This window comes from Bos indicus, chromosome 19 (assembly GCF_029378745.1).
Source record: "Bos indicus isolate NIAB-ARS_2022 breed Sahiwal x Tharparkar chromosome 19, NIAB-ARS_B.indTharparkar_mat_pri_1.0, whole genome shotgun sequence".
Lineage (NCBI taxonomy): Eukaryota > Metazoa > Chordata > Mammalia > Artiodactyla > Bovidae > Bos > Bos indicus.
In genome coordinates, this window is record NC_091778.1 from 53971368 (window position 1) to 53994601 (window position 23234).

Consider the following 23234-nt stretch of genomic DNA (forward strand, 5'->3'; position numbering starts at 1 on the left):
AGCAGTGTTTAGTCCTGAGTGTGCAGGGGGTGTCCCTAAAGCTTAAAGTCATTCTGGTGCCGGTTGTTTCTGGTTGGGCAGGCAGCAGCCTCGCAGCCCAGACGGAGTGAGGGGAAGGGGTGGGGCTGTGCCAGAAGCAGGGGGCGCGGGGCTCCTCTGCTCACCCCCTACATCAGTGAGACCCGCACTTCGCCCCACGTGTACATCTCCATCCCATTCCGGGGAAGGTGGGGCTATGGGGGCCGCGGGAACTGGGCGGAGGGCTGCCAGCTCCGGCAGGCCCCAGCTGCCAGCCAGCCCAAGGGGAGCCCGCCCCCTAGGGGAGGGCGTAGCAAGTGCAGGCTCCTCGGTGCCCCTGCCCCGGCCCCGCCCAAGCACCTGGAGCAGGCAGGTGAGGCCGCTGCCGGGGTCCCCCGGGACCGAAGGGGACTCTTTGGGGGTCCTCGGGGACAATCACAGGAAGCGATCCTCCGGAAGAAGCTGGACAGGAGGACTTCTTGAACAAACCTGGGGGTTCTTTCTGGAGGTGGGGTCGCAGAGATACCTACCGTTTTCTACCAGGATTCAGGAGGGCGGGGCGAGGAGGAAATGGACTAGGTGACCACGTCCGACGACCTTGTAGTCGGGAGTGGGGGTGGGGTGGGAACGTGGACGCGGAGAGACCAAGTTTCAGGGCAGCCAGATTCAGCTCCGGAAGTGGCCAAAGCCGGCCCCGATACCGACAATACAGGATTTGGAGGGGGGGTGGGGGTGCCCGAGGCGTTACCACCCGCCCCCAGTCCTTGGCCCCCGCAGCACAGGCAGAACCGTGCTCTGGCTGGGCCCTCCCGGCCGCCATCCCACGGTCACCGGATCCCTGAGCACCCCCTCCGTTCTCCCTTTGATCCTGCAGGGACACCCCCGCCCCAGGTGTCCAGCGGAGCTTGCGGCGCTCCGGCCCCTGGGGATCGATCGGCTGGCTGGCGACGCGCCGCCGCGGCTCCGGAGCCACCGCCCCCTCCCCCACCCTGGCTACGCAGGACGCGGCCTCGGAGCAGCGTCCTGGCGGTTGCGGGCCGCGGCCGGACCCGGCTCCAGGCCAGCCGCGAAGGCGGAGACCGACCGGCTCCTTCCGATCGCTCCGGCCTCGCCACTCCTGGGTTGGCTGGGACGATGAGGGGGAGGAGAGCGAGCCCAGCTTCCCCGGCCGCGGCGCTCGCCACCCCACCCCCGCTCCTCCTCCGTCGCCAACTACCCACTCCTGCGCGCGCTTAACCCTCAGCGCGCCGCGAGGCCGGGACGGGGGCGCGCACTGGGCTGGGGGGAGGGTGGGGTAGCAGTTACGCTTCGGCTGACTACAACTTCGGGGTGCGCCTGGAGATTTTAATTTCATTCCGGGGTTTGCTGCAGCAGCTCTTGGTTGGAAAAAGGAAAGAAAGAAATCTGCCTTGTGTGTGGGCCCCGCAGGGTTTGGGGGGCGCAACGGAAGCACCCGAGAGCAAAACGCAGGGGCGAGTGTAAGTGGGGAGAACCTCGTAGGCACTGGAGACCTGCGGGGAGTCCTTGGGCAAACGAACCCCAAATGAAGAACACACAGCGCGCAGAGGCCGTTGTGTGTGCGCGGCGGCGGCGGCAGGCGGTGGAAGAGACACCAAAGATCATATTTGAAATGTGGATCCTGAGGGCGCCTATCTCCAGGCGGGCGGGAGCCCTGCGACCGAGCTTGGGACCGGGGCTGAGTGGGCTTCTCCTAGCGAAGAACCTGGGAAGCTGCCCTGATGTTGGGAGGGGGTGGACCAGCCGACGTCGTAGAAAACGACGCGTCCCGCTTCGGCCCCGGCGACCCCCGCGTACCGCAATGCGGAGGCGCGGCCCTGCGGCGGTCAATGTGGCCCCAAGGCTTGCCCCAAGGGGCCACGACCTTGCAGCGCGCCAGATCCGTTCCCCGACCGTTCACCCTGCCTGGCCTTCCCACCTGGAACCCCAGCTCCAGCTCCAAGCGGCTCTCTGCAGACGGACGCGGGGGCGTCAGGGGCTTCACCACCGAAATGAAAGCCGATCCTTGGCGGGCCGTGCGACAATGAGCAGAAACATGGGTGTGGGGCCTCAGAGGGCGGAGGGGCGCCCTTAGGGACAAAATCATCATCTCTCGGAGAAGGTGCACGGGGCAGCCTTCCGGATCCCACACAGCCTCCCTGGTCTCCTCACCGCCATCAATAACAACACCCCCCCCACACACACACATACACCGTCCCACCAGGCCAGCTCCCCCAAAGCCAGCGCTAAAATGCAAAATTACATATGCCAGAGCTGAAGTCAAAGACAGGTTCCCCTACTAAGAACAGAAGAGAGAAATGAACTCTATGGTCAATGCCTGGGCAGATTTTGTAGACATTGCTAGTAAATTCTCCCTCAGCTACTCAAAATCCACGTCGGGGAGCCTAAAAAGTCACACTAAGTAGAGGGCTTTCTTAGTGGGGGACTAGCTGGGGAAGTCTCAGGCGGCCCCTTCCGGGCAGAGCCCAGACCGGGGCTTCGTGGGCGGGTGGTGGCATCTCCTGGCACAGAGCATCCATTCAGAGAGAGTTTCTTTAAGAAGTCGTTTGTTTCCCTGAGTTGACATGGGTCAGGCCCCTTGGGGATCCGAATTGTCAGTGACCACCCTCGGGTCCAATGCCGTTAAATTTTTCCAGGCTGCTCCAGGGTCTGCTCTTCCGGCCCTCTGCCCTCGGGCGGGAGCCTGAGCTCCTCAAGAAAGCACCGCTCCTCTCTTGGGGCCCTTGAGGGCCCCTAGGGGCCCCAGCCCGAGGTGGCACCCAGAGGACTTCTGCCCTTCAGGGGAACCAAGGTGTGCGATCTGCCTCCGGCTGGAAGAGGGCAGCATCAAAAGCGCAGGCCGACGACCCTTCTCCGGGATTCCCCGTGGGCTCGGGATATCCCGGGTTGGAGGCAGGGGCCCCAGCTGAAGGCTCTGGGAATCCCGTATTTAGAGCTCCACTTGTCTGCGACTCCCTCGGAGGGGCCAAGACCGGGTGGGATTGTAGGGGAGGCCCCACGGGAGATTTTCCAGGAGAGGCTTGCAGGGCACAGCGGGGGAGCTTCGAGGGCTCACCGTTCCCCACCCTTCAGTTTCTGTCCCTTCCTTCTCCCTGTAGCCTATTCACAGCCCGGAGGACCTGAGCTTCACCCCACACCCGCCTGTAGATGAGCGGTGGTCTAGGGCCGGTCTACGAGACAAGGCTCCGGCTCTCGGGGAGTCGGCCTCTCTCCACGTTGGCCCACCCACCGCCAGGACGAAAGAAACAACCACGCGAGTTCCCCGGTTCGGCTTGTGTATTTCGGTCACTTTCCAAGCCGGGAGCGGGGGCGGCCGGGGACTCCCGGGGCTTCCGAGGAGCTTCTGGGCGTCCCCTCCCGAAGTGTTGGGGAGACTGCGGCTGCTCGCATGGTCACACCGGCAGCTCCAGAAAAGACCCGCCGTGTTGGCCGGTGGGAGCCACCCATCCTCCCTAGCTCGGCAGCAGAGCCAGCTCGGCTCCTGCGCAAATTCGCCGTCGGGGCACCGGGTGCCATCCCGTGGCCCCCGAGATCCCGAGCGGGGGCCCCGGAGGGGCGCGGGCAGAGCGAGCTGAGCCGTTGCCCGCGGAGTCCGACGCCCCTGGCGGCGCGGAGGCTGTAGCGGCCGCTCGCCCTCCCTCGGCGCCCCCCTGCCCGGGACGCCTCGGAAACACCCATTGGAAAAAATTTTCGGGGGGTTTTCTAGGGAGGGGGCGGGCGGAGTGTCGGGAAGCTCAGACCCTCCCTGGACGAAGGGACTGTCCTGGACGAGGTCGCTCCAGATCTCCCGACAGACTGACATTGCCGACGGCGTGGCCGTTTGGTAGGCTCAGTTCGGAAGAGTGACTGTCGCGATGACAGCGCTTCCTCCTCCAACTTCAGGGACCCTTCCCCTTCTACGGTCAAGTTGTCCCACACGAGAGCTCCTCGTCCTGGACACGAGGGTCAGGAAAAAGCTCAAAACACAACAGGAGGAGGAAAACCTTTTCCTGCGTCCCCCTCCCAGCTTCTATAAACCCAGAGAGCCCCCTTTCCCCAGGACTACCGGAAGGCTTCGCCCCCACCCAGGCAGGCGCGCCCGCCAACACCTTCTCGGGGAAATCTTGTGTTTGTGCCTCAAGCTTGTAAGAGGGCAGTCGCTGCAGACCGAGCCCCTCTCTGGGGCAGCCAGAAAGGGATCCCCGCGACCCCCCCCCCAACCCCTCCAGGCTTGGGCAGCGGCCGCCAAGACAGCAGAAGCCGCCCAGCCACGGGAGCTGCGAGGTGGTGGTGAAATGGTGGAGTCCATGTGTGCGTCCTGAAACACCAGACCATTTCCAGGCTTCTCCTGGATTCCTGGGAGAAAAGGAGCCCAAAGCAGGCTTTGGGGGGTTCGCTTCCGCACCTCGCCCCTCCCCCCGTCCGCTCGAGCCCCGGCGCAGTCCCCACCCAGCATTCCGGGACTTGTGTCAGGGCGGGAGCGGAGACCCGGATGGCTTTTTGCCCGCCCCCCTCGCTCGTTCCACTCTCGCTCGGCTTTTGCTCCTTTCCTTTCTTCCACGGACGCTCAGCCAAGAGATTGCGCAAGCTTCCTGCTGCCGGTCCTTCAAGGGCCCGGAGCCTGGGGCCCGGACACACCCCCGTGTGCGCGCACCCCTGCCCCTGTCACTCGGGTCGCTCTGCCCCCTCCTAAGGTGCCCCCCATTCTCACTCCGACCCCACAGAGCTTGCGGCCCCGCGGGCGGCGCCCTCGGGAGGCCGCGTGGGGCGCAGCAGCTCCCCCAGCCGGACGCCGAAGCTGCACGCCGGAACGCGCCGTCTCGCCGCCGGAGGTGCTAAACTTCACACTCGGTGGCTACTCCGGCAGGATCGGAAGGGCCTCGGCTCGGCCGTGGCTGCCGGCCGGGGACCAGGGAGCGCGAATTCGTAACCAGCGCTTGGCTCCTCGGCCATTCCATTCGCCTCCCTTTCGTGCGGCCCCGCTGTGCCCTGTTCAGTTTCAACCCTTTCTTGGCCTTCCCTGCCTTCTCTTTTCGAAGCCCTTCCCGGGACCCCACCAAGTCCTCTCGGGCCCCCAAATAGACCTGGACATCCTCTTCGTCCCCTCTTTGTCCTCCCTGCCTCACGCCGTGTTGGCCGCGGGGTGGGGGTGGAGGGTTGCTGCTGGAAAGTGGACCTCCCACCCTCGCCCCGCCAAAGACAGGACTGAGGGTAAATTAGGAGCCCAGCAGGATTCGGGGAGGGATCGAGAACACTTTGGTAGGGTTCCTGAGCTCTAGGGCTCCAGGCTGGCTGCTCCTCTATCCCCTTTCTCCTCTCGGCGCTCTTCTCCCTGGCGATCCTTTGCACCCAGTCCTCTCTCTCCTCCCTATTCTTTCTCTTCCATTCCTCGCCTTCCTAAATGCCCTCAGCCTCGTGGGGCGGGGCCAGGCGGGGCGGCGGGACCCGGGGGCGGGGGTGGGGGGGTCCTCGAGCTGCCCCGACTCCGATTCCGCCCCCTGCCGGCGACCCCCTGGGAGTCTGCACATGACGCAATTCGGTGCAAATGGAAACTGCAGTGGATGCTCCCGTGGCCCCCGGCAGGGGTCCCCGGGCAGTGCACGCTGAGAATGAGAGGCGAAGGGGGCAGGCCAAAACGCTAGGCCGCAGGCGAGGGGTCGCAGCCAGACCCTCGCGGCCCCGCCATGCTCTTCACCCCCGCCTCGGCCCCCCGCCGACACACCTCTCTCCGGCCCGGTCCCGTTCCCTCCCTCCAGCGTCCTTCTCCCAGGCTCTACGATCCCTCCCCCTGCACCTCCCCGACGCCCTCCTCCTCCTGGCCCCCTCCCGCGCCCTTCCTCCCCCCCGCCCCGCCCCGCCCGCCGCCCAGGCCCGGGGCCTCCGGTAGGCCGGGCTGCGCCAATCCCGGCCGCGGCCCGCCCCCTGACGCCGTACAGGGCCCGGCGAGGCCCCGCCCGCTGACGTCCGGATTTGCATGAGTTCTTGTGCAGCCGCGGCCCGGGCTCAGTTGTCTCAGCGAGCGCGAGCCGGGAGCTGGGGCGGGCGCGGGCAGCGGCGGGCGGCCGGGCTGTGCAGGACGAGTGGCGGCGGCGGCGGCGGCGGCGGCGCGGGCGGCAGGGGCTCCTCGGCCGGGGCGGCAGCGGGGCGCCGGCGGGAGCCAGCAGCGTCTGCAGCCGCGCCGGCCGCCCGCGCCCCGGCGCGCTCCGGTTCGGCCATGGAGCTGCCAGCTGTTGGCGAGCACGTCTTCGCGGTGGAGAGCATCGAGAAGAAGCGGATCCGCAAGGTAGGGCGGCGCGGGGGCGGCGGCGAGGCGGCGGGGGAGCGGCAGCCGGAGCAGCCCGCGGGGAGGCGGGGAGGGGGGTGGGGAGGCTGCGGGCCGGGGCCGGGGATCCCGCGGAAGCTGATGGAGTGCTGTCTCTTCCCCCCCTCAGGGCAGAGTGGAGTATCTGGTGAAATGGAGAGGCTGGTCCCCCAAGTAAGTAGCGGCCGAGGGGCGGGGGAGCCTGGTGCCGAGGCGCGGGGCTCCCGGGCTCCGGACCAGCCGGGCTGGTGGGGTGGTGGGGGGGAGCGGACGGGAGGCGGGGTGGAGGTGGGGTGGAGGGAGGAGGGGGTGGGGAAGTCGGTGGCAGGCACTGGGGAAGCCGAGCCGCCGAGCCCGAGCCCGGCGCCCTGTGTTGTACTCCGCTCTCCGGGAAATGCCATCACTAATTTATGCACTAAAAGGAGCCGGAGGAGCTGGAGAGACGCGGGGCCGAGCCGGGGAGGCCGGCGGAGGGAGGGAGGGCGCAGGCACTGACTGATGTGCAGCAGAAAATGGCTCCTTTCCCCTTTCCCTCCACCGAACGGCTCCATATTGCAAAACCAAAAAAAAAAAAAAATTAAAAAGCGACGAAAATGCAATTGTGTGCCTCTTCCCTCCTAGTGGTGCAGGGAGAGGAAGAAAAAAGGCAGAAAATGTTGGGAACTGTCACTGCGGCGCTTTTGGTGGGGAATTTTTTTTTTTTTTTAATTTGAAATGCGAAGGCACCGGATGGAGACAGACGCGCAGGCACACGCACACACACTCTCTCTCTCACACACACACACAGAGGCATATTTTTGTGTTGCTGAGTATTTGGGGGTTGCTTGCCCGTGACAGCGGGCTCCAGGGCCGTGAGGGGGTGTGGGGGGGCCGCGTGGCTGACGGTGATCGGATTAGGGGTCAAATAGAGAATGGCTGAAGCCCTCGCGGAGACTCGGGGCTGGGGAGAGGAGGAGGGGACTGCGACTTTGCATTTTGGCTGCTTTGCACGCAGGATTCCTGGTGAGCAAAGTGGCTTTGGAACATGTCGCAGTAACATGCTTAAAATTCTTGACAACTGCAAAATAAACTGCTAGTTTCATTTTCCTTACCCCTCCCCTTTCTTCCTGCCCTTGTGTGTTTATTTTGACTTGGGGAGGGTGTATCAGGGACCGTGTCAGGCCTGCAGAAATTTACTCTCCACCCCCCACGTCCACAGCTAAATAGCTTTCAGTTCATGAAGACAGAGTAGGGCCTTATGTCATTCCCCACCTGGAGGCCACAAAGCTGGCTCGGTTTTTTTTTTTTTTACGCCGTGTCCCCCTCCCTTTTCCCTTGCAAGATATAACACGTGGGAACCCGAGGAGAACATCCTGGATCCCCGGCTGCTGATCGCCTTCCAGAACAGGTGAGCGTCCCCCAAGCACCCGCCGCCGGCAGCCGTGACCGTATATGGGAATGGGAGAGTGGGCCAGCGCTGCAACAGGACAGGGGGAAAGGGCCGGGAGGGGGATTGGCAGGAGTCCCCTCCCCCGGGTCTGAACAGGCACGACTGGGGCCTCGGCTCCTCTAACCAACGTCCTTGGCGGTTGCTGCAGCTTGGGGTGGGGGCGGGGCAGGCCCGGAGAAGGAGAGGCTTGTGTTTGGGGGAACTGCGGGAAGGGCGCTTGCGGGTGGCCCTACAGCTGCGCGGAGAAGTTGGGGCTGCGCCTCGGTTCCCTGCCGGCCCCCTCCCGTGGCTACCTTGGAGCCCCACCCCCGGAGCCTAGGTGTTGCTTTCCTGCTGCCACTGGCCGCTTGGCACGGGCAGCTCTCGGGGCAGCTCCAAGGGAGCTGGCATTGTGAAACCTCCGGACGTCACAGAACTGAACTTAACCTGTTGGGGACTGGAGAAAAGTTTACAAGACCTTAAGCCGGCACCCTCACTCCCCAGGGAGCTTGGGGTCGACCGGGGCCAGATTGTGTCTGGCACTGCGTGCCCTTCACATCTCCCACTAGGCTACTTGGTGGGTCTGGCCCCCATTCTCAGGGCAGGGGGAGCTTGGCCCACCGGTTGTGGGGTGGGCACTGCCTGGTGGTGGAGGGGTGGCTTCTGACGAGGGGTTCGTCGCGCGCACAGATGCTTGTCACGCTGCAGCTGCTGCAGCTGGATTCACCACCGGTGGCCGTGGTTCTCTGTTTCGGGAGGACAGAAGGGGGAAGGGCGATCGAGGAGGGGCGGAGCAGCAGGAGCCCGCGGAGCTGGGCCACACCGCGGCCTTCCATCCCCTCTCCCCCTTTTATTTTGCATTATTTCCTGTGGCGCGTTTGCCTCTAAAACTGTAAACTCTAGCCCCTTGGAAGGAGAGACCATCAGGGAAGTTGCTCTCCTGACGCAGGAGGGCGCCGAGAAGGGATCCTGCCCGGGTTCCACCTGGGAGTTCACCAGCCTGTAACCATGTCAGCGGCTGATGCCATGTTGCATAATGGGTCCCCGAAGATTTAAAACGCAGGCTGTTGCAATGCCATGCAACTTTGGAATCAGGCCCCAGCCGGGGCCCCAGGCATGACAGAATTCCTCTGGGTTAGCCCAAGGGTAGAGGGGTTGCCTAGGGTCTGGAATGGGCTGCAACTTTGGCCTACGCTGGAGAGGCACTCGCTTCTGCCATGGAGGGTTGGGCAGTGCTAGGACCACCCTCCCAACCTCGGATCATCCTCCACCAGGCTGCCAGCGAAAGCCAGACAGCTGTATTGACCAGCGCCACCGCCCACGGGCTTTATTAATAATTTGGAAATCAAGGGAAGCTGGGAACCCGGGCTTGTCGAGTAGGCGGTGCTTCTGTGCGTCTCCCCGCCCGGCAGCTCCGCCCCAGCCGTACCAGAGCTGGTTCACCTGGTGGCTGCGAACCTGGCCAGGCCCTGGCCTCGGTGTCCGGCCCCCGCCCCCAGCCCCTAATTGGCTCATTTGCCGCTGTGTAAACAAGGGCGCAGCCCCTCCCCCTGTTTAGTGCCTGGCCTTTAAGAAAACGAGTCCTCCCTTCTGCCGGCGGCACTCGTTATCTGAATCTTAATGAGGTCATTAGCATCCCGTGCCTCTGACGGGGAGGCACTCGGTTGACGCTCACCTCATTTGGACTTGGTTTTCATCCCCTGGACCCCCGAGCGCACTGCGTTTTGTGCAGGGCCATGGGCCCAAGGCTGTGGGCACCAGTGCCAAGCTGCCCAGTGTCAAGCTGCGGGCAAAGATTCAGGGCTGTGGGGGCCCCATTTCAGGTATGGACATCTGAGGTGGGAGAGCCCTTTGGAGAGGGCCCCTTGGGCAGATAAGGGTGGTGCTGCGGTAAAGTGGCACTCTGGAACCGGACTGAGGCGTCCAACTGACAGTAGAGGCAACCTTCTGTCCTGAGCCCTTGTTCCCTCTGGTTCTTGCTGGCTTCATGGCTCACCACAGTGGGGGCAGAGCCGGAGGGGAAGTGACTGAGGCTAACAGCCCTGCCCTCTGTTCCCTCTCCGCAGGGAACGGCAGGAGCAGCTGATGGGATACCGGAAGAGAGGGCCGAAGCCCAAACCGCTGGTGGTGCAGGTGAATACACTCCCGGGCCCCAGGGCCAACCACGACTTATTCCCTTGAGGTTGCCACCTGAGGTGCCTCCAGGCTTGGAAGTCGGGGGGAGTTTCTCTGAAGCGCCCAATTCCATTTCATCTTGACTTCCCACACCCTTCCCCGACCTGGTAGGGGCTGGGACACTCCTGATGCTGGAGGCTTGCTCTGGGGCTGGTCTTATCCCTCCTCTTACCTCTCCCTCCATTCCCACCCCGTCCCCCCCAGGTACCTACCTTTGCCCGTCGTTCCAATGTGCTGACTGGACTCCAGGACTCCTCCGCTGACAACCGCGCCAAGTTGGAGCTGGGCGGTCAGGGCAAGGGCCAGGGGCACCAATACGAGCTCAACAGCAAGAAGCACCACCAGTACCAGCCGCACAGCAAGGAGCGAGCGGGCAAGCCCCCACCGCCAGGCAAGAGCGGTAAATACTACTACCAGCTCAACAGCAAAAAGCACCACCCCTACCAGCCAGACCCCAAAATGTATGACCTGCAGTACCAGGGCGGCCACAAGGAGGCGCCCAGTCCCACCTGCCCGGACCTAGGCTCCAAGAGCCACCCGCCCGATAAGTGGCCCCACGGCGGGGGAGCCAAGGGCTACCTGGGAGCCGTGAAGCCCCTGGCCGGTACGGCCGGGGCTCCAGGCAAGGGCTCCGAGAAGGGTCCCCCCAACGGGATGACGCCGGCCCCCAAGGAGGCAGTGACGGGCAATGGGATTGGGGGCAAGATGAAGATCGTCAAAAACAAGAACAAGAACGGCCGCATCGTGATCGTGATGAGCAAGTACATGGAGAACGGCATGCAGGCGGTGAAGATCAAGTCCGGGGAGGCAGCGGAGGGCGAGGCGCGTTCCCCCAGCCACAAGAAACGGGCTGCTGAGGAGCGTCACCCCCCGGCAGACAGGACTTTCAAAAAGGCCGCGGGGGCGGAGGAGAAGAAGGCGGAAACGCCCTCCAAGAGGAGGGAGGAGGAGGCGCCGGGGACCGGGGACCCGCAGTCCCAAGATGCCGGCTCTCGCAAGCTCTCCCCGACCAAGGAGGCCTTCAGCGAGCAGCCTCTGCAACTCACTACCAAGCCGGACCTGCTGGCCTGGGACCCGGCCCGCAGCACACACCCGCCCTCCCACCATCACCACCACCACCACCACCACCACCATCACCACGCCGTCGACCTAAATCTCTCCCATGCGCGCAAGCGCTGCCTCTCCGAGACCCACAGCGAGCGAGAACCCTGCAAGAAGCGTCTGACGGCGCGCAGCATCAGCACCCCCACCTGCCTGGGGGGCAGCCCCGCCGCGGAGCGCCCTGCGGACGTGCCCCCTGCCGCCGCCCTCCCGCAACCGGAGGTCATCCTGCTGGACTCAGACCTAGACGAACCCATAGACTTGCGCTGCGTCAAGACGCGCAGCGAGGCCGGGGAGCCGCCCAGCGCCCTGCCGGTGAAGCCTGAGGCGCCCGCGACCGCGGCGGTGGCTGCTGCGCCGGCAACAGCGGCCGAGAAGCCCCCGACCGAGGCCCAGGACGAACCCGAGGAGCCACTGAGCGAGTTCAAGCCCTTCTTTGGGAATATAATTATCACCGACGTCACCGCGAACTGCCTCACCGTCACGTTCAAGGAGTACGTGACGGTGTAGCCGAAGGGCGTCGGAAGAGGAAGCGCTTCACCCTCTGGGGCTTAACACCTGGGGCCTGGGGACGGACTTCTCCTCTCTGCAACTGCGGGAGCTCCCCGCCCGGCCCCAGCGCGAAAACGGCCGAAGCCGCGGCAACCGCGTCCCTCTGCCGGGTCTTGGCTGGAGCGCCCGGCCCACACTGGCACCTTCCACGCCGTGCCTGCGGGTCTCGCCCTCATCTGCCGCACCCCCTCCTCTCGTGGACCTCCGGGACTGACAGGGCAGCCACTCGCGGCGGTCTAAGAGTTATAGTATTATATTTTAACCGTGCTAACTTGTCAAGTGCAGACTTTACTCCCGTTTGTACGTGGTGTTATATTGAAATGTATTGTTTGAGCTCAAAAGGCCCACCACCCCCTTCGGGCTGATATATATATATTTATTTGTAGGTATTTATATATTGAAATATAAAAACCTAGATTTATGGAGTTTCTTCTAGATCATGTTATATTCTATATCAGACGAACTATTTTCTGTTGGCCTTTCTACCCGTTCATTCAGTATTTCGGTTGATTTCATTTCCTCCCCTTCCAGGAACTGCAATACCAGTAACCTTGGTATATATTTTTTGATACTGTACACATGGATGTGTTGTTTCTATGTGCAAAACAAAAAAAAAAAAGTTTGTTAAAAGGCTAAACGAGCTCTCTAGAAACTGCTGCTACTAGAAATGTCTAAACTATAAGCTTCCAATTATTACCTGCTTGAATGTAAATATTAAATGGAGATGTTGAAGGTGCACTTTCGCTGTTTGAGATTAGCTAAGAGGGAACGTCAGAGACAGGGGGGAGGGGGGTGTGGGCGGCGGCTGGACCCCCTCTCCGCACCCTACTTCCGCCTTAGGTCGGGCGGGGGGCGGGGGTTGGGGTGGGAGGACCTATCGCATCCTGCGATAAACTTTTGCAAAAGCAAAGTGAACTGGTTTCACGAGCAGAGGCGCCCGCACCCGGGGAGTGACCCCGCTCCCCGGAAGTCGAGAGGCTCTCCAAAGGAGAGGGGAATTCCTGCGGGGGGGCTGTGCTGGCGTCGCCCCCGCTCTCAAGAGTTTTCGGGCCTTGGCTGCCCACCGCGAGGGCAAACTCGGGATCTGCATAGTGGGGGGAGGGTTGCACGGGTGCTTGAGCTGCACGGAGACGTGGGTGGGGCTAACCCCCAACCCCCGCGCCAAGCCCACCCGGCACCTGCTGATTTTTGCCCCTCACCCCCCAGGACGCAACACACCCTGGCGCTGGCCCTGGTGCGGCAGGGGTGTTCCTTTCTAATAATCCCTGCCCGGTAGGGCAGGTTCCGCAAGGAGGGGACCTTCCCACCCTCTCCAGCGTCCCTCGCTGCCATCGCTGGCCCCGCCCCACCGAGGAAGCTGCCGAGGCTCTTTCTCTGCCAGGCTCTCTCCCCGGAAACCACCAGGCCAGAAGCCGCGACTGGAGGCGCCGCGAACGCGGCCAGGGCAGGGGGCGGGGGGCTTCCCGCGAGGTGGATGGGTTGTGGGAGGGGGAAAAGGCCTGCGAGAGCAAGGCCTTGCCGTTCCCCGCTTCCTGAGTGAGCAGGGAAATGTGGGACCCCATCTCACCCATCCTGCTTTGCTTTGGGTGGCTAGGCAGTGGCCCCTGGTTTCCCCACGCAGGAAGGGGTTAAGGGTCCCCAGGGAACGAGGGGAATGGGCCAAACTCGAACTCCGAGGTGCAGCTCCCCCAGGCCAGGAAGCCGAGACCCGGGACTGCTGCGGCCGGCCTTGGCCAGCTTTCTGCAGACGCAGCGATCTTCCTCCTGGCTGGGGTGGCCCGAGCAGGGCCAGGGGCCACGGGACTGAGGGCCTGGTAGGCGCGAGGCTGTTGCTGGCCCCCAAGTCCCTTGCCTGCCAGCCTGGGACTGAAGAGCCTAGCCTCTGCTGGCCGCCAGGGCGGAAGAGGTCAACGCGGTTCATAATGGGGGGGTGGGGGGGGTGGGTGGAGAGGTGGCGAGAGAGCACAGTGTTGGGAAGGCCAGGAGAAGAGATAGAAGGCCAGGAGGGCGGGAGGCCTGAATGCGGACAGTGTGGCCAGTGTTGGCTGCAGGCCACCAAGCGGCTGGAGGTGGGGGAGGGGAGCCTAGCGGGGGGGAGGGGAGGGAAGGAAGGGAAGCTCTGAAAAAAACAAACCGTTGGGAGTTTCTAGCCCTGGCTTTTGTGAATTGTCCCTCCCACTGTCCCCATCACCCCAGTCCCCTTTAGAGTGAGTTAAACGCTCCCCCTCCCCCTTCGACGTAATGAATGCCCTTTGCCACCCTGGGAGTGGAGGGAGGGGTAATCTTGACTGCTCCTGGCAAACTGCCTGCTCAGCACTAGAATTGGGCCTGTCCTTCACTGACTGGTACACAAAGGCACATGCCAGGCGTGGATTTTGTCTCCCTGTTTTTCTTGTAGAAGAGAACAAAAATTCGGAGTAAGAAGGGGAACCCCTTGTTCAGGTCTGCACAGGTGGTGACTTGGGAGTGAGCCTTAGCCCTTAGGGGTGCCCCTCCTGCCCAGTGGGTGGCCTTTGCGAAGCTGAGCCTGGGCAACAGGGGAGGGGAGGTAGAGGATGGCACTGTTGGTGAGTAGAGAAGGAAACTGCTCCACTACCATTTGCAGAAAGGTGTGGCCTGCAGGTGGCTTGAGGCCTTGAAAACTGGGCCCGGTGGTGGACCTCCTGGGGGAGATCTTCGAGCAGGATGGTCCTTGGAACAGCTTGGAACCTAAGTTCAGAAGACCAGCAATAGGACAGAGGCAAATGGATAGGTCAGGAGGGGCAGCAAGATGCCCAACTGGCAGAGACTCAAGAGTGTCCCCAGGAGGGACAGGACTCTTGTTGGCTGGGGCCACTTAAGCATCTTGTTCCAATCAGACCCCACAGAGGTCAAGTGTCCCTGTGGGATGAGAGTCTGAGGTTCTGATGGCTAAACAGCTTGTCCAGCTCACCTGGCCACTGCCCAGTTCTGTACTGACTCTAGAATCAATCAGGTGGTCTGCTGTCACCCTGCAGAGAGGTACAACTCGCCCCTCCCTGACTTCTCAGACATAGACCTGTCCAAGGCTCAGGAACACTCAAATAGGGCCAGGGGCCCTGGCATCGGGGCAGGGGAGGAGAGCCCAGTAGCCCAGATGTAGGCTTTGTGACAGATCTTTGTCACAGATGTAGGCTGCTTCTTCCTAACGGAGGGCAGAGATGTTTGTCAATGCCCAACTTTCACAAGCAAGGGGTCCTAAGCCCTCAGTTTTCCTAAACCCTCACTTTGAGTCCAAGTTCAGATGATTCTGGGATCTTAACCTTGCACACTAGGAAACCCAGAGTTCTATCTTTTCTCCAAACAAACCTTTGGGGCTGAGCCTTGAGCATAGAGCTGAAGCTGACTCCTTGCAAAGAGAGAAGCACTTGTGTATCCACAAGTCAGATTCAGATGCCTTCTAACGACTTCTGGCTGAGAGCCTCAGCTTGACCAAAGAATAGATACCCAGTGATGTTTACCTCTGAACTGACTGCTATGTCTCCCTCCCCTCGCCCCCACGCCCTCTATAACCCAGTGTACACCACCAGCCCTTTGCATTGTGCCCTCACCACCAGCTTGGTAGATAACCCATTGACCTGGAAACTCAGCCTCAGCCTCTCCAGCTTTATCCTGGTTCACCAAGGCTGGCATTGGGACAGGAGAGAGATAAGAGCTGTGCCTGCATTTGTACAGAACCAAATCCTGATGCTTTTTTAATCAAGTTGCTTCTATGGTTCCATGTTATGTTTGCAGCTCATCTGAGAAGGCGAAGACTCTAAAGAGGAAATAGTACTAAGGGCGGATATTCTCGGATGCAAGTGTCCATTTCCTGTGGCCATAGTTCAGATGCACCCCCGCCCCCTGCACCCTCCTTTTCCTCTCTTCCCCTTGCAGTTGCTGTTAACAGCTAACATGGAATGAGTGCCCACCACCTGTGGGGGGTACTTCAGGAGGTCATCTCATTTAATTCACACAGTCTCCCATAAGCTAGGTCCCATCACTGTCCCTGTCTCACGGATGGTAAAATGAAGGCTTAGAGGCTCAAGTAACCAGTCCAAGGTCAAACATCCAATAAACAGGGGAACAGGAGCTCTGGGCTAGCCTTGTCTGTGTCTGCAGGGGCTATGCTCCCAGCTTCCAGGGTTCTGTGGGTTCTTCAGAGGTGAGTTCAGGTCTCATCCTCTCCCTGAGGTTGTTCTAGGTTATTCCAGCCTTTACCAGGGCCCACTGTGCCTGAACTCCTGCAGTAATTACTGCACCCCCACCAACTCATCAATCAACTGCTACAACATCCATGTGTGCACGTGCCTCCATTCTCCAACTGGACAAAGCCCTGCCCATCTGGAAGGCAGCGGACATGTCTTGGGTATTTCATGCAGTCCCACAGTGTGCTCAATTCCCAGATAAATACCTCGGAACCAGATGCCTTGTGTGTGTGTGTTTTGTCCTGTGTGTATGTGTTTGTGTGTGTGAGAGAGAGAGATGGGACTTTCAGATAGTGATGCTGATCACTGGACTGCAAGCTAGTAGCAGCAGACACAAGGAAGGCCCCCGTGTCACCCCCAGGGGCTCAACCCCCATGACCACAGAGCTGCACAGCAGAGACTGGGGACTCAGGCTGCTCCCTTCTGCCCAGCCACCGGCGGGCAGCAGACACTTGGGCACTGAGCTGCTCCAGGGTTCCACTGCCCCCTCACTTCTCACCTGATCCATCTGTGTGAGTTTCAGGAGACTCCAGGTAATTATGTGGTAATTGAATTTAGGGAAACAGACCATAAGGATAATTCTGGAGTCAGTTCCAGAAGACTCCTGGTTTAATTTCCATATTTAGCTAGTGGTACACTTTATACGGTTCCTGATAGCCCAGCAACCACCTTAAGTATTTAGTTTTAACATGAGGTTCAGAATAGTACAGACATGGGCATGTTACTCCAAAACATGCAGAGTTAGCAACAAGCAGAAGACACAGTATGCACCCCTTTTTAATTTTCATATATGGTCTTCATATAAGCTGGGTGGATAAAACCTGACACAGTAAAAAACTCACCAAATGCTGCCTGTAATTATTATTTCACTTAATCAATGATCTGCAAGTTGTAGGGGCAAATAGCTGCCATTGCCAATGGATGTCCAAGGCTTGTGTGCATGCCTGCATGAGTGTGCATGTAGGTGTGCATTTATGACCAGGGAGAGAAGTAGCGATGCAGCCTGTACCAGCAGGAACGCCTCTCCTTTGCTGCCTGAACGAAGGATCCTTTCAAGCGCACCCTGAAGTTTAATATTGCCAACGCTGGCCCTGACTCCTTTCAACCTGCGCCAGGTGTAATGTAAACCTCCCTGCATTTCCTCCCTTTCCTGTTTCATCTGAGAAATTCTTCACTAATTCCATGGTATCTGGTTTCTCATTGTTTTCTCTGCTTTAGACAGCCCCTTGGGGTGGGTTTAGGAAGGTGTGCTTAATGCTCTCAGCCTTCCAAAGTGACACCAGCACTTCCCTCACGACCACTACCATCCTCCAAAATCTCTTCCAAGGGATGTCTCTGGTTGTCAGGGCAAAATAAGCCATAATGCCTTGGGGAGATGAGCAAGCACCTGTCACAAAATCAGAGGATGGTCATGGGCGGTCTATACCACAGCATCCAATGGAGAAAACAGGATAGTCATGGTCAGCTCCTTTGTAATATAGTGTTAAGTTTATATTAATGTTACAGTGGTTATAAGGTTATATTAATGGTGTGTCTTCCATTCTTTGTTGAAGTAGTGCTGTTTGGGGTTGAAGACAAGGAGGAATACAGCTGGATGGAGGAGGCCTGGGTTATTCCAGATGCAAGCAGGGGACCATACATTTTCCTGTGATTCTCTAAAGGAGGTGGGATTACAAAATCATGTGAATGTTGGGGGGTGGAGAGAGAAGAGCCTGGCAAGCAGAATCTCTCCTATGAACAACGGAAGTGAGCATCCTTATAGCCATTTCCTGCTTTGTTTTTTGTACTCCCTGCTCTCCCATCATTGCTAAGTAGGGGGAGAGGAAGCCCTGGGCAGGGTGAGGGAGACTCAGGTCTGGCCAGAGTCTTCTCAGCCTTCAATGCGTCTTCCTACCGTCTCCTCTGCTGGCGTGGGAAATTATTTATGTTTGCAAATTGCTTTTGACTCACATGAGTTATTCTTCTTGCCTGCCAACAGGTCTGGGGATGGGAGAGAGTTACTGAGCCGGCAGCTGAGAAATCCAGGGGCGATGGCAGAAGGAGCACTGAGGCGGAAGTCACGAGCCTCGGGATTTGGTCCCAGCTCCGTCACTGCCATGCCATTACTTCCCCTTGCCTGGCCTCAGGCTGCTCATCTGCAAAACGAGAGGGCTGGGTGGCCTCTGAGTGCTGAGGGCCTTGGTGGCTCTGACATCCCCTGGGCCTACAACCCCCGAAGAGGCACAGACAGGGTTGGTGCCAGCGGGTGTACTGCTCCCTGATGTGGGCTAGGCAGTGCTGCTGCTGCTGCTGCTGAGTGCTGGAGGGTGGAGAGGATGCTGCCCAGCCCTGCCCGGCAGGAAGAACTAGACAGGGCAGCGGGGCAGCCACTAATGTTTCCTCCTTTAGCCTTTTGCTTCATACTGGTCCTTAGTGAGATCTATTTCCATAGACTAGGATGAAAACAAATGTCGGCAGAGGAACCACCAGAGCAGAAAGTCCCTGGGGCTGGTCCAGAAGAGAGATACACACAACCAGAATGAGCATCCTAGACATAATCAGGGCCAGAGCAGGATCAGCTGCATGACAGGTGGATAGGGGTCACCTGGCCTTCGGGGAGGAAGGGGTTGGCCCACTGATGATGGAATCATTAGCTTCTAGAAGCCCAGAGCAGAGAAGGGTCCCGGAGTTCCTAATCCAAGTCCTTCACTCTACAGATGGAGAAGCTGAGCCTCCCAAAGCTGAAATCAAGGTGAATTATCGATGATTCTCTACCCACAAGTGGATGCTTATGTTCCAACAAGGAGCAATGCTCCCCCAATTCATCCACCATAAAGTTGGATTTAATAATAGTAATAATTCGAAATTCAATGCCATGGCCATGACGGATTGGCCGCATGCTGCTCTTGAGAGCCATGGTCTGGCCTCTATTCTCTGACTGTGGTTTGGGGCCTAACCCAGAGAGAAAAGAAGCCCAGGGTCTGGGCTTCTTCCAATCCAGTGACCACCAAGTGGGGATGAAGGCTGTTGTGGGCTCAGCTCTCTGAGGTGGCAAGAGACCTGCTAACCTCAGAGCTTTGAGTTGGTTCTGCCTTGGTATTTGTTCAGTCCTGGCCAAACCACAGTGAGCCTCAGCCCTGGGTCTAGAGGGGAATTTGGGGTCTGTGTACTCCCTCATGAGAGATGACCTATGGATGGGCAGAAGGCAGTCAGACAGCAAGAAGAGAAACTTTTCTGCAAATCCCTTTTCTTCTAGAGCCTGCCTTTTCTCCTAGGCCCAGAGATGAATTCCCAGGGCCATGATATTCCACCTGAGTAGACTATAATGCCTCGAAGGTCTAGCTTCTCATCAGTTCCATAAGATGAGAAAGAATGCAAGGATGCACCCAGTCTTCAGCTGTGAGTCAGCCTGGTGGCAGGTCTAAGTGGTCTTGCACACCTTTCAGTACTTCGGAGAGAAGAGTGTGACACAGGACCAAAATCAAGGTGGGCAGAGGCAGCAGCAGGGAGAAAAGGAAACCAGAGAGGACCAGAGATAAAGAGAGAGACAGACCCAGAGGTAAGGAGACCAAAAGGACCAGGACCAAAAAAACAGAGAATGAACATAAAAGAAATAGAAAGAGAGCAAGACAGAAGCAGATGAGGAGAGAAATCCATACAGATAAGGATACACAAAAGGCTGGAAGAAATCAACTGATTGAAAAACACTGTGTTGGAAGGGATCAAAATCAGTGTCACCAACATGGGGACAAACTGACTTGCGTCTCCTGATACGATGTACTAAGAAGGACACAGCAACACTCCAGGGCATTTCTCCCACAAACGTAGCACCTGAATCTAACCATGTAGAAATGTCAACACCAAGGTTGAAGAACCCAGAGAAAAGCAGAGGCTCTGTCCCAGCTTGTTGTTGTTGTCCAGTCGCTAAGTCGTGTCTGACTCTTTGCAACATACCAGGCTCCCATGTCCTTTACTAGCCTGTCCCAGGTTAAAAGAGACTAAAAAGACAGGACCCCATGGACTATACAGTCCATGGAATTCTCCAGGCCAGGATATAGGAGTGGGTAGCCTTTTCCTTCTTCAGGGGATCTTCCCAACCCAGGGATGGAATCCAGTTCTCCCGCATTGCAGGTGGATTCTTTACCAGCTGAGCCACAAGGGAAGCCCAAGACACAGGACACTCAATGCAATTCACGATCCAGGTTTGGCTGATGGAAAAGGAAAAAAACTTGGCTCTAAAGAGCATGACTGAGAATATTCACAAAATTTGTCTATGGACTCTAGGCTAGAAATAATATTGGATCCATGGTAAAAGTCCTGATTTTGATAACTGTACAGTGGTTATGTAAGAAAGTGTCCTTGTTCTTAGGAAAAACACATTAAAGTATTTAGGCATAAAAGGGTAAAAGGTCTCCAACTTACTTTCAAATAGTTCAGACAAATATGGGGATAAGGTGGGGAGGAAGGGAGAGAGAACAATAAAGCAAATGGGAAAAATGTGAATAACTGGTGAGTCTGGATAAAGAATATATGAGAGGCTTCCGTGGTGGTCCAGCAATTAGGAATCTGCCTTGCAGTGCAAGGGATAAGGGTTCAATCCCTGGTCAGGGAACTAAGATCCCCGGGGGCAACTTCACTGCAACAAAGTCCAACACAGCCAAATAAATATTTTTTTAAAAAAAGAATATATGAGAGTTCCTTTACTATTCTTGCAACTTGGAGCCTCCTCTTCAGGGTTGGGGACAAGTGTTGGCTGACACCAGAGGCTCATACTGAATCTGGGAAGAACCAGATGTGCCTCCCATGCGAGCAAGGCTGAGGCCCAGCTCTCCAGCAGCTGAGAACATCTGGGCAACTTGACCGTCCCTTTCCGCCTGCTTGAAGGCCTGTTTCCCAACCCTTCACCCCCTGACCTCAACACAAATGAATGGGGGTCCAGGACAGTAGGCCCATAGCCACCAAGTCCCACACCAGGAAGTCGAGGTGCCTCCAGCTCAGCCTGGCTACTCACACCTCACAGTAGGGCCCACCGTCACTCTGTGGCCATGGGAGGAGGCAGGATCTGGCAGAAAGGGGAAGGATTAGGCCACTGGGCAAACTGGGCTCCAAGTGCCAGCCATTCTGCACTCACTGGTTCTGGGTCCTGGGGCTGGCGGCTCTGTCCCCTAGAGCTCCCCAAGCCTGGCTTATTCTTACCGTTTTGGTCTCCTAAATACCACTTCTTGAGAGAAGGCTTCCCTAACCAATTACTCCATTTATTATCCTGTTTTTCTTCTTTAGGGGCTTCCCTGGCGGCTCTCAGGGTAAAGAATCTGCCTGCAATGAAGGAGACTCAGGTTCAGTCTCTGAGTTGGGAAGATCCCCTGGAGAAGGGCATGGCAACCCACTCCAGTATTCTTGTCCGGAGAATTCCATGGACAGAGGAACGTGGTGGGCTACAGTCCATGGGGTTGGGGTACAAAGAGTCATGACTGAGTGACTAACACTTTCTTCTTTAGAGCAGGCATCCTTAGCTGAAATTTGGATTTGTCTGTTCCCCTCTCCGCCCCCAGTAGAGTGTAAGCACCTGGAGAGGAAATCAGTGTCTCTCTTACTCATTGTTCTAGTCTCAGCTTCCAGAACTTGGAATAACTCAGATACCAGAGCTATTTGTAGAAGGGAGGAAGAAGGGATGGAAGTGGGGGAGGAAATCTCTGAACCTCTCTGAGCCTCAGTTTCTTCACCAGTGAAACTGGAGGAAATTGGTGCAGGGACTGCTGAAAAGTTTGCTTGGATATAGGATTAAGAATGTCCCAGGGTAGTGTTAGACCCAAAGAGGCAGTAAGAGGCTTCGATTGTTAATATGACTGCCTCAGGCCTAATCACAGCAACTCCAACCCTCTTCCACCCCTGCCCATATCACTGTTCAGACATTTGGTAATTAATTTGGCAACCTGGACATTTCTCTTTTTTTGGCCATACTGAGCAGCTGGTGGGACATTAGTTCCCGACCAGGGACTGAACCCGGGCCCTCTACAGTGAAGCGTGTAATTCTAACCAACCACTGGACCACCAAGGAATTCCCATACCTGGTCATTTTAATTTCATCTGGGGGAGGGTAGATTGGAAGGGGTTGGAAGGATTGGAGTTATTTTGTCATAGTTTGTGTTTTAGGTTTTGTGTGTGTGTGATTTGATTTGATTTGATTCAGTACTATGAACTGAGCACAGAGCTACAGCCGAAATCTCCCCGCCTCTGCCCTCCAGACCTGACAAGCCAGGAGTCCTGTGAATGCTGGCAGGGTGACAGGCGAAGTGTGGGTCCAGCTCCAGTTTCTGCATGGGCCCCAGAAACACTCAGCCACGCTTCTCATGAAGAGATTCTCAAAGAAAAGCATCCCTGGGCCCCCAGATTGCCCTACTCATTCTGACCTGGGGATTCCCATCTTGGTACAGTTGTAGAACATGCTCGAAAAGAATCTTGCCTTCAGTTCTCTGACTTGCCTCTTGGTAATGGAAGAGAGACAAAGCCAACTGAAAACAGGCAATAAATGTTGCCTGGCTAGCCAAGTTGAGTGGAAAAGTGAGTGAGTGAAGGAAGGAAGGGAAACCTCTGGGAGTTTTAAGTTAGTTTAGCTCATATTTTGGTTTCTTTCCTGGCACATATGAGACTCTGGAAACACTGGGAAGATTCCAATCTAGGCCCAACCATTGTCCCCACCCAAAGCTGGCATTATTTGGGACCAATAAGCTTGTTGAGGTGTGACTAGCATCCCAAATGAAGCTGGTTCCTCTCCCAACCTAATTAGGGCCCACATAGAGAACCCTACTGAAATGCAAACCCCAAGGAGACAGGAAGTAGCTCAGAAGGGGTAAGAGAAAGATTTCAGAACCACAGCCACTGAAATTTGTTTACCATTGTCTAGCTTCCCTTGTGATATCACTGAAAGATGCAGATACACACTGTGCATTGCAGGGAACATACCACACAGGCCAGTTTAACTGATCAAATCTTGGCAAGTTAGCAAGTAGGGATCATGTGCCCACTCAATAGCTTCAGTCATGTCCGACTCTTTGTGATCCCATGGACTGTAGCCTGCCAGACTCCTCTGTCCATGGGGTTTTTCAAGCAAGAACACTAAAGTGGGTTGCCATGCCCTCCTCCAGGGGATCTTCCCGACCAAAGGATCGAACCTGCATCTCCTGTATCTCCTGCCTTGCAGGCAGATTCTTTACTGCTATGCCACTGGCAAAGCCCGGGTAGGGACCATATTGACATTTAAAACATTAGCTGCAATCTCCTAGTCTGGTTCAGCCACCTCTCCAGCTGCCTGGAGAAATGAAATGTGCCTCCAACTCCAGACCAGCTGAGTCTCTCATAGACAAGCCATCTCTTTGTGTTGTCCATGCCTTGTATGAAGGGTGTGGGAATTGCCATGTTGAATGGACTGCTGACAAAGGAAGAGACCAACTTGTGACCTGTTCAATCAAATTTTCATCGTCAAGATAAGAGTGGGCAG

General features: G+C 57.9%; 1 protein-coding gene across 2 annotated transcripts; it reads left to right on the forward strand.

Annotated features, from left to right (window-relative positions):
- The first annotated feature begins 6031 nt into the window (after positions 1–6031).
- Positions 6032–12290, forward strand: CBX4 (chromobox 4). 2 transcript variants are annotated; one of them, XM_070773946.1, is made up of 5 exons: positions 6033–6298; positions 6447–6490; positions 7638–7703; positions 9791–9857; positions 10104–12290. In XM_070773946.1, exons 1-5 carry the CDS (start codon positions 6230–6232, stop codon positions 11508–11510), a joined length of 1653 nt encoding a protein of 550 aa, XP_070630047.1. In that variant the 5' UTR covers positions 6033–6229; the 3' UTR covers positions 11511–12290. The 2 variants fall into 2 exon arrangements, with proteins under 2 accessions (XP_070630048.1, XP_070630047.1); XM_070773947.1 differs by lacking the exon at positions 7638–7703 and having other exon boundaries at positions 6032–6298.
- The last annotated feature ends 10944 nt before the right edge of the window (positions 12291–23234 follow it).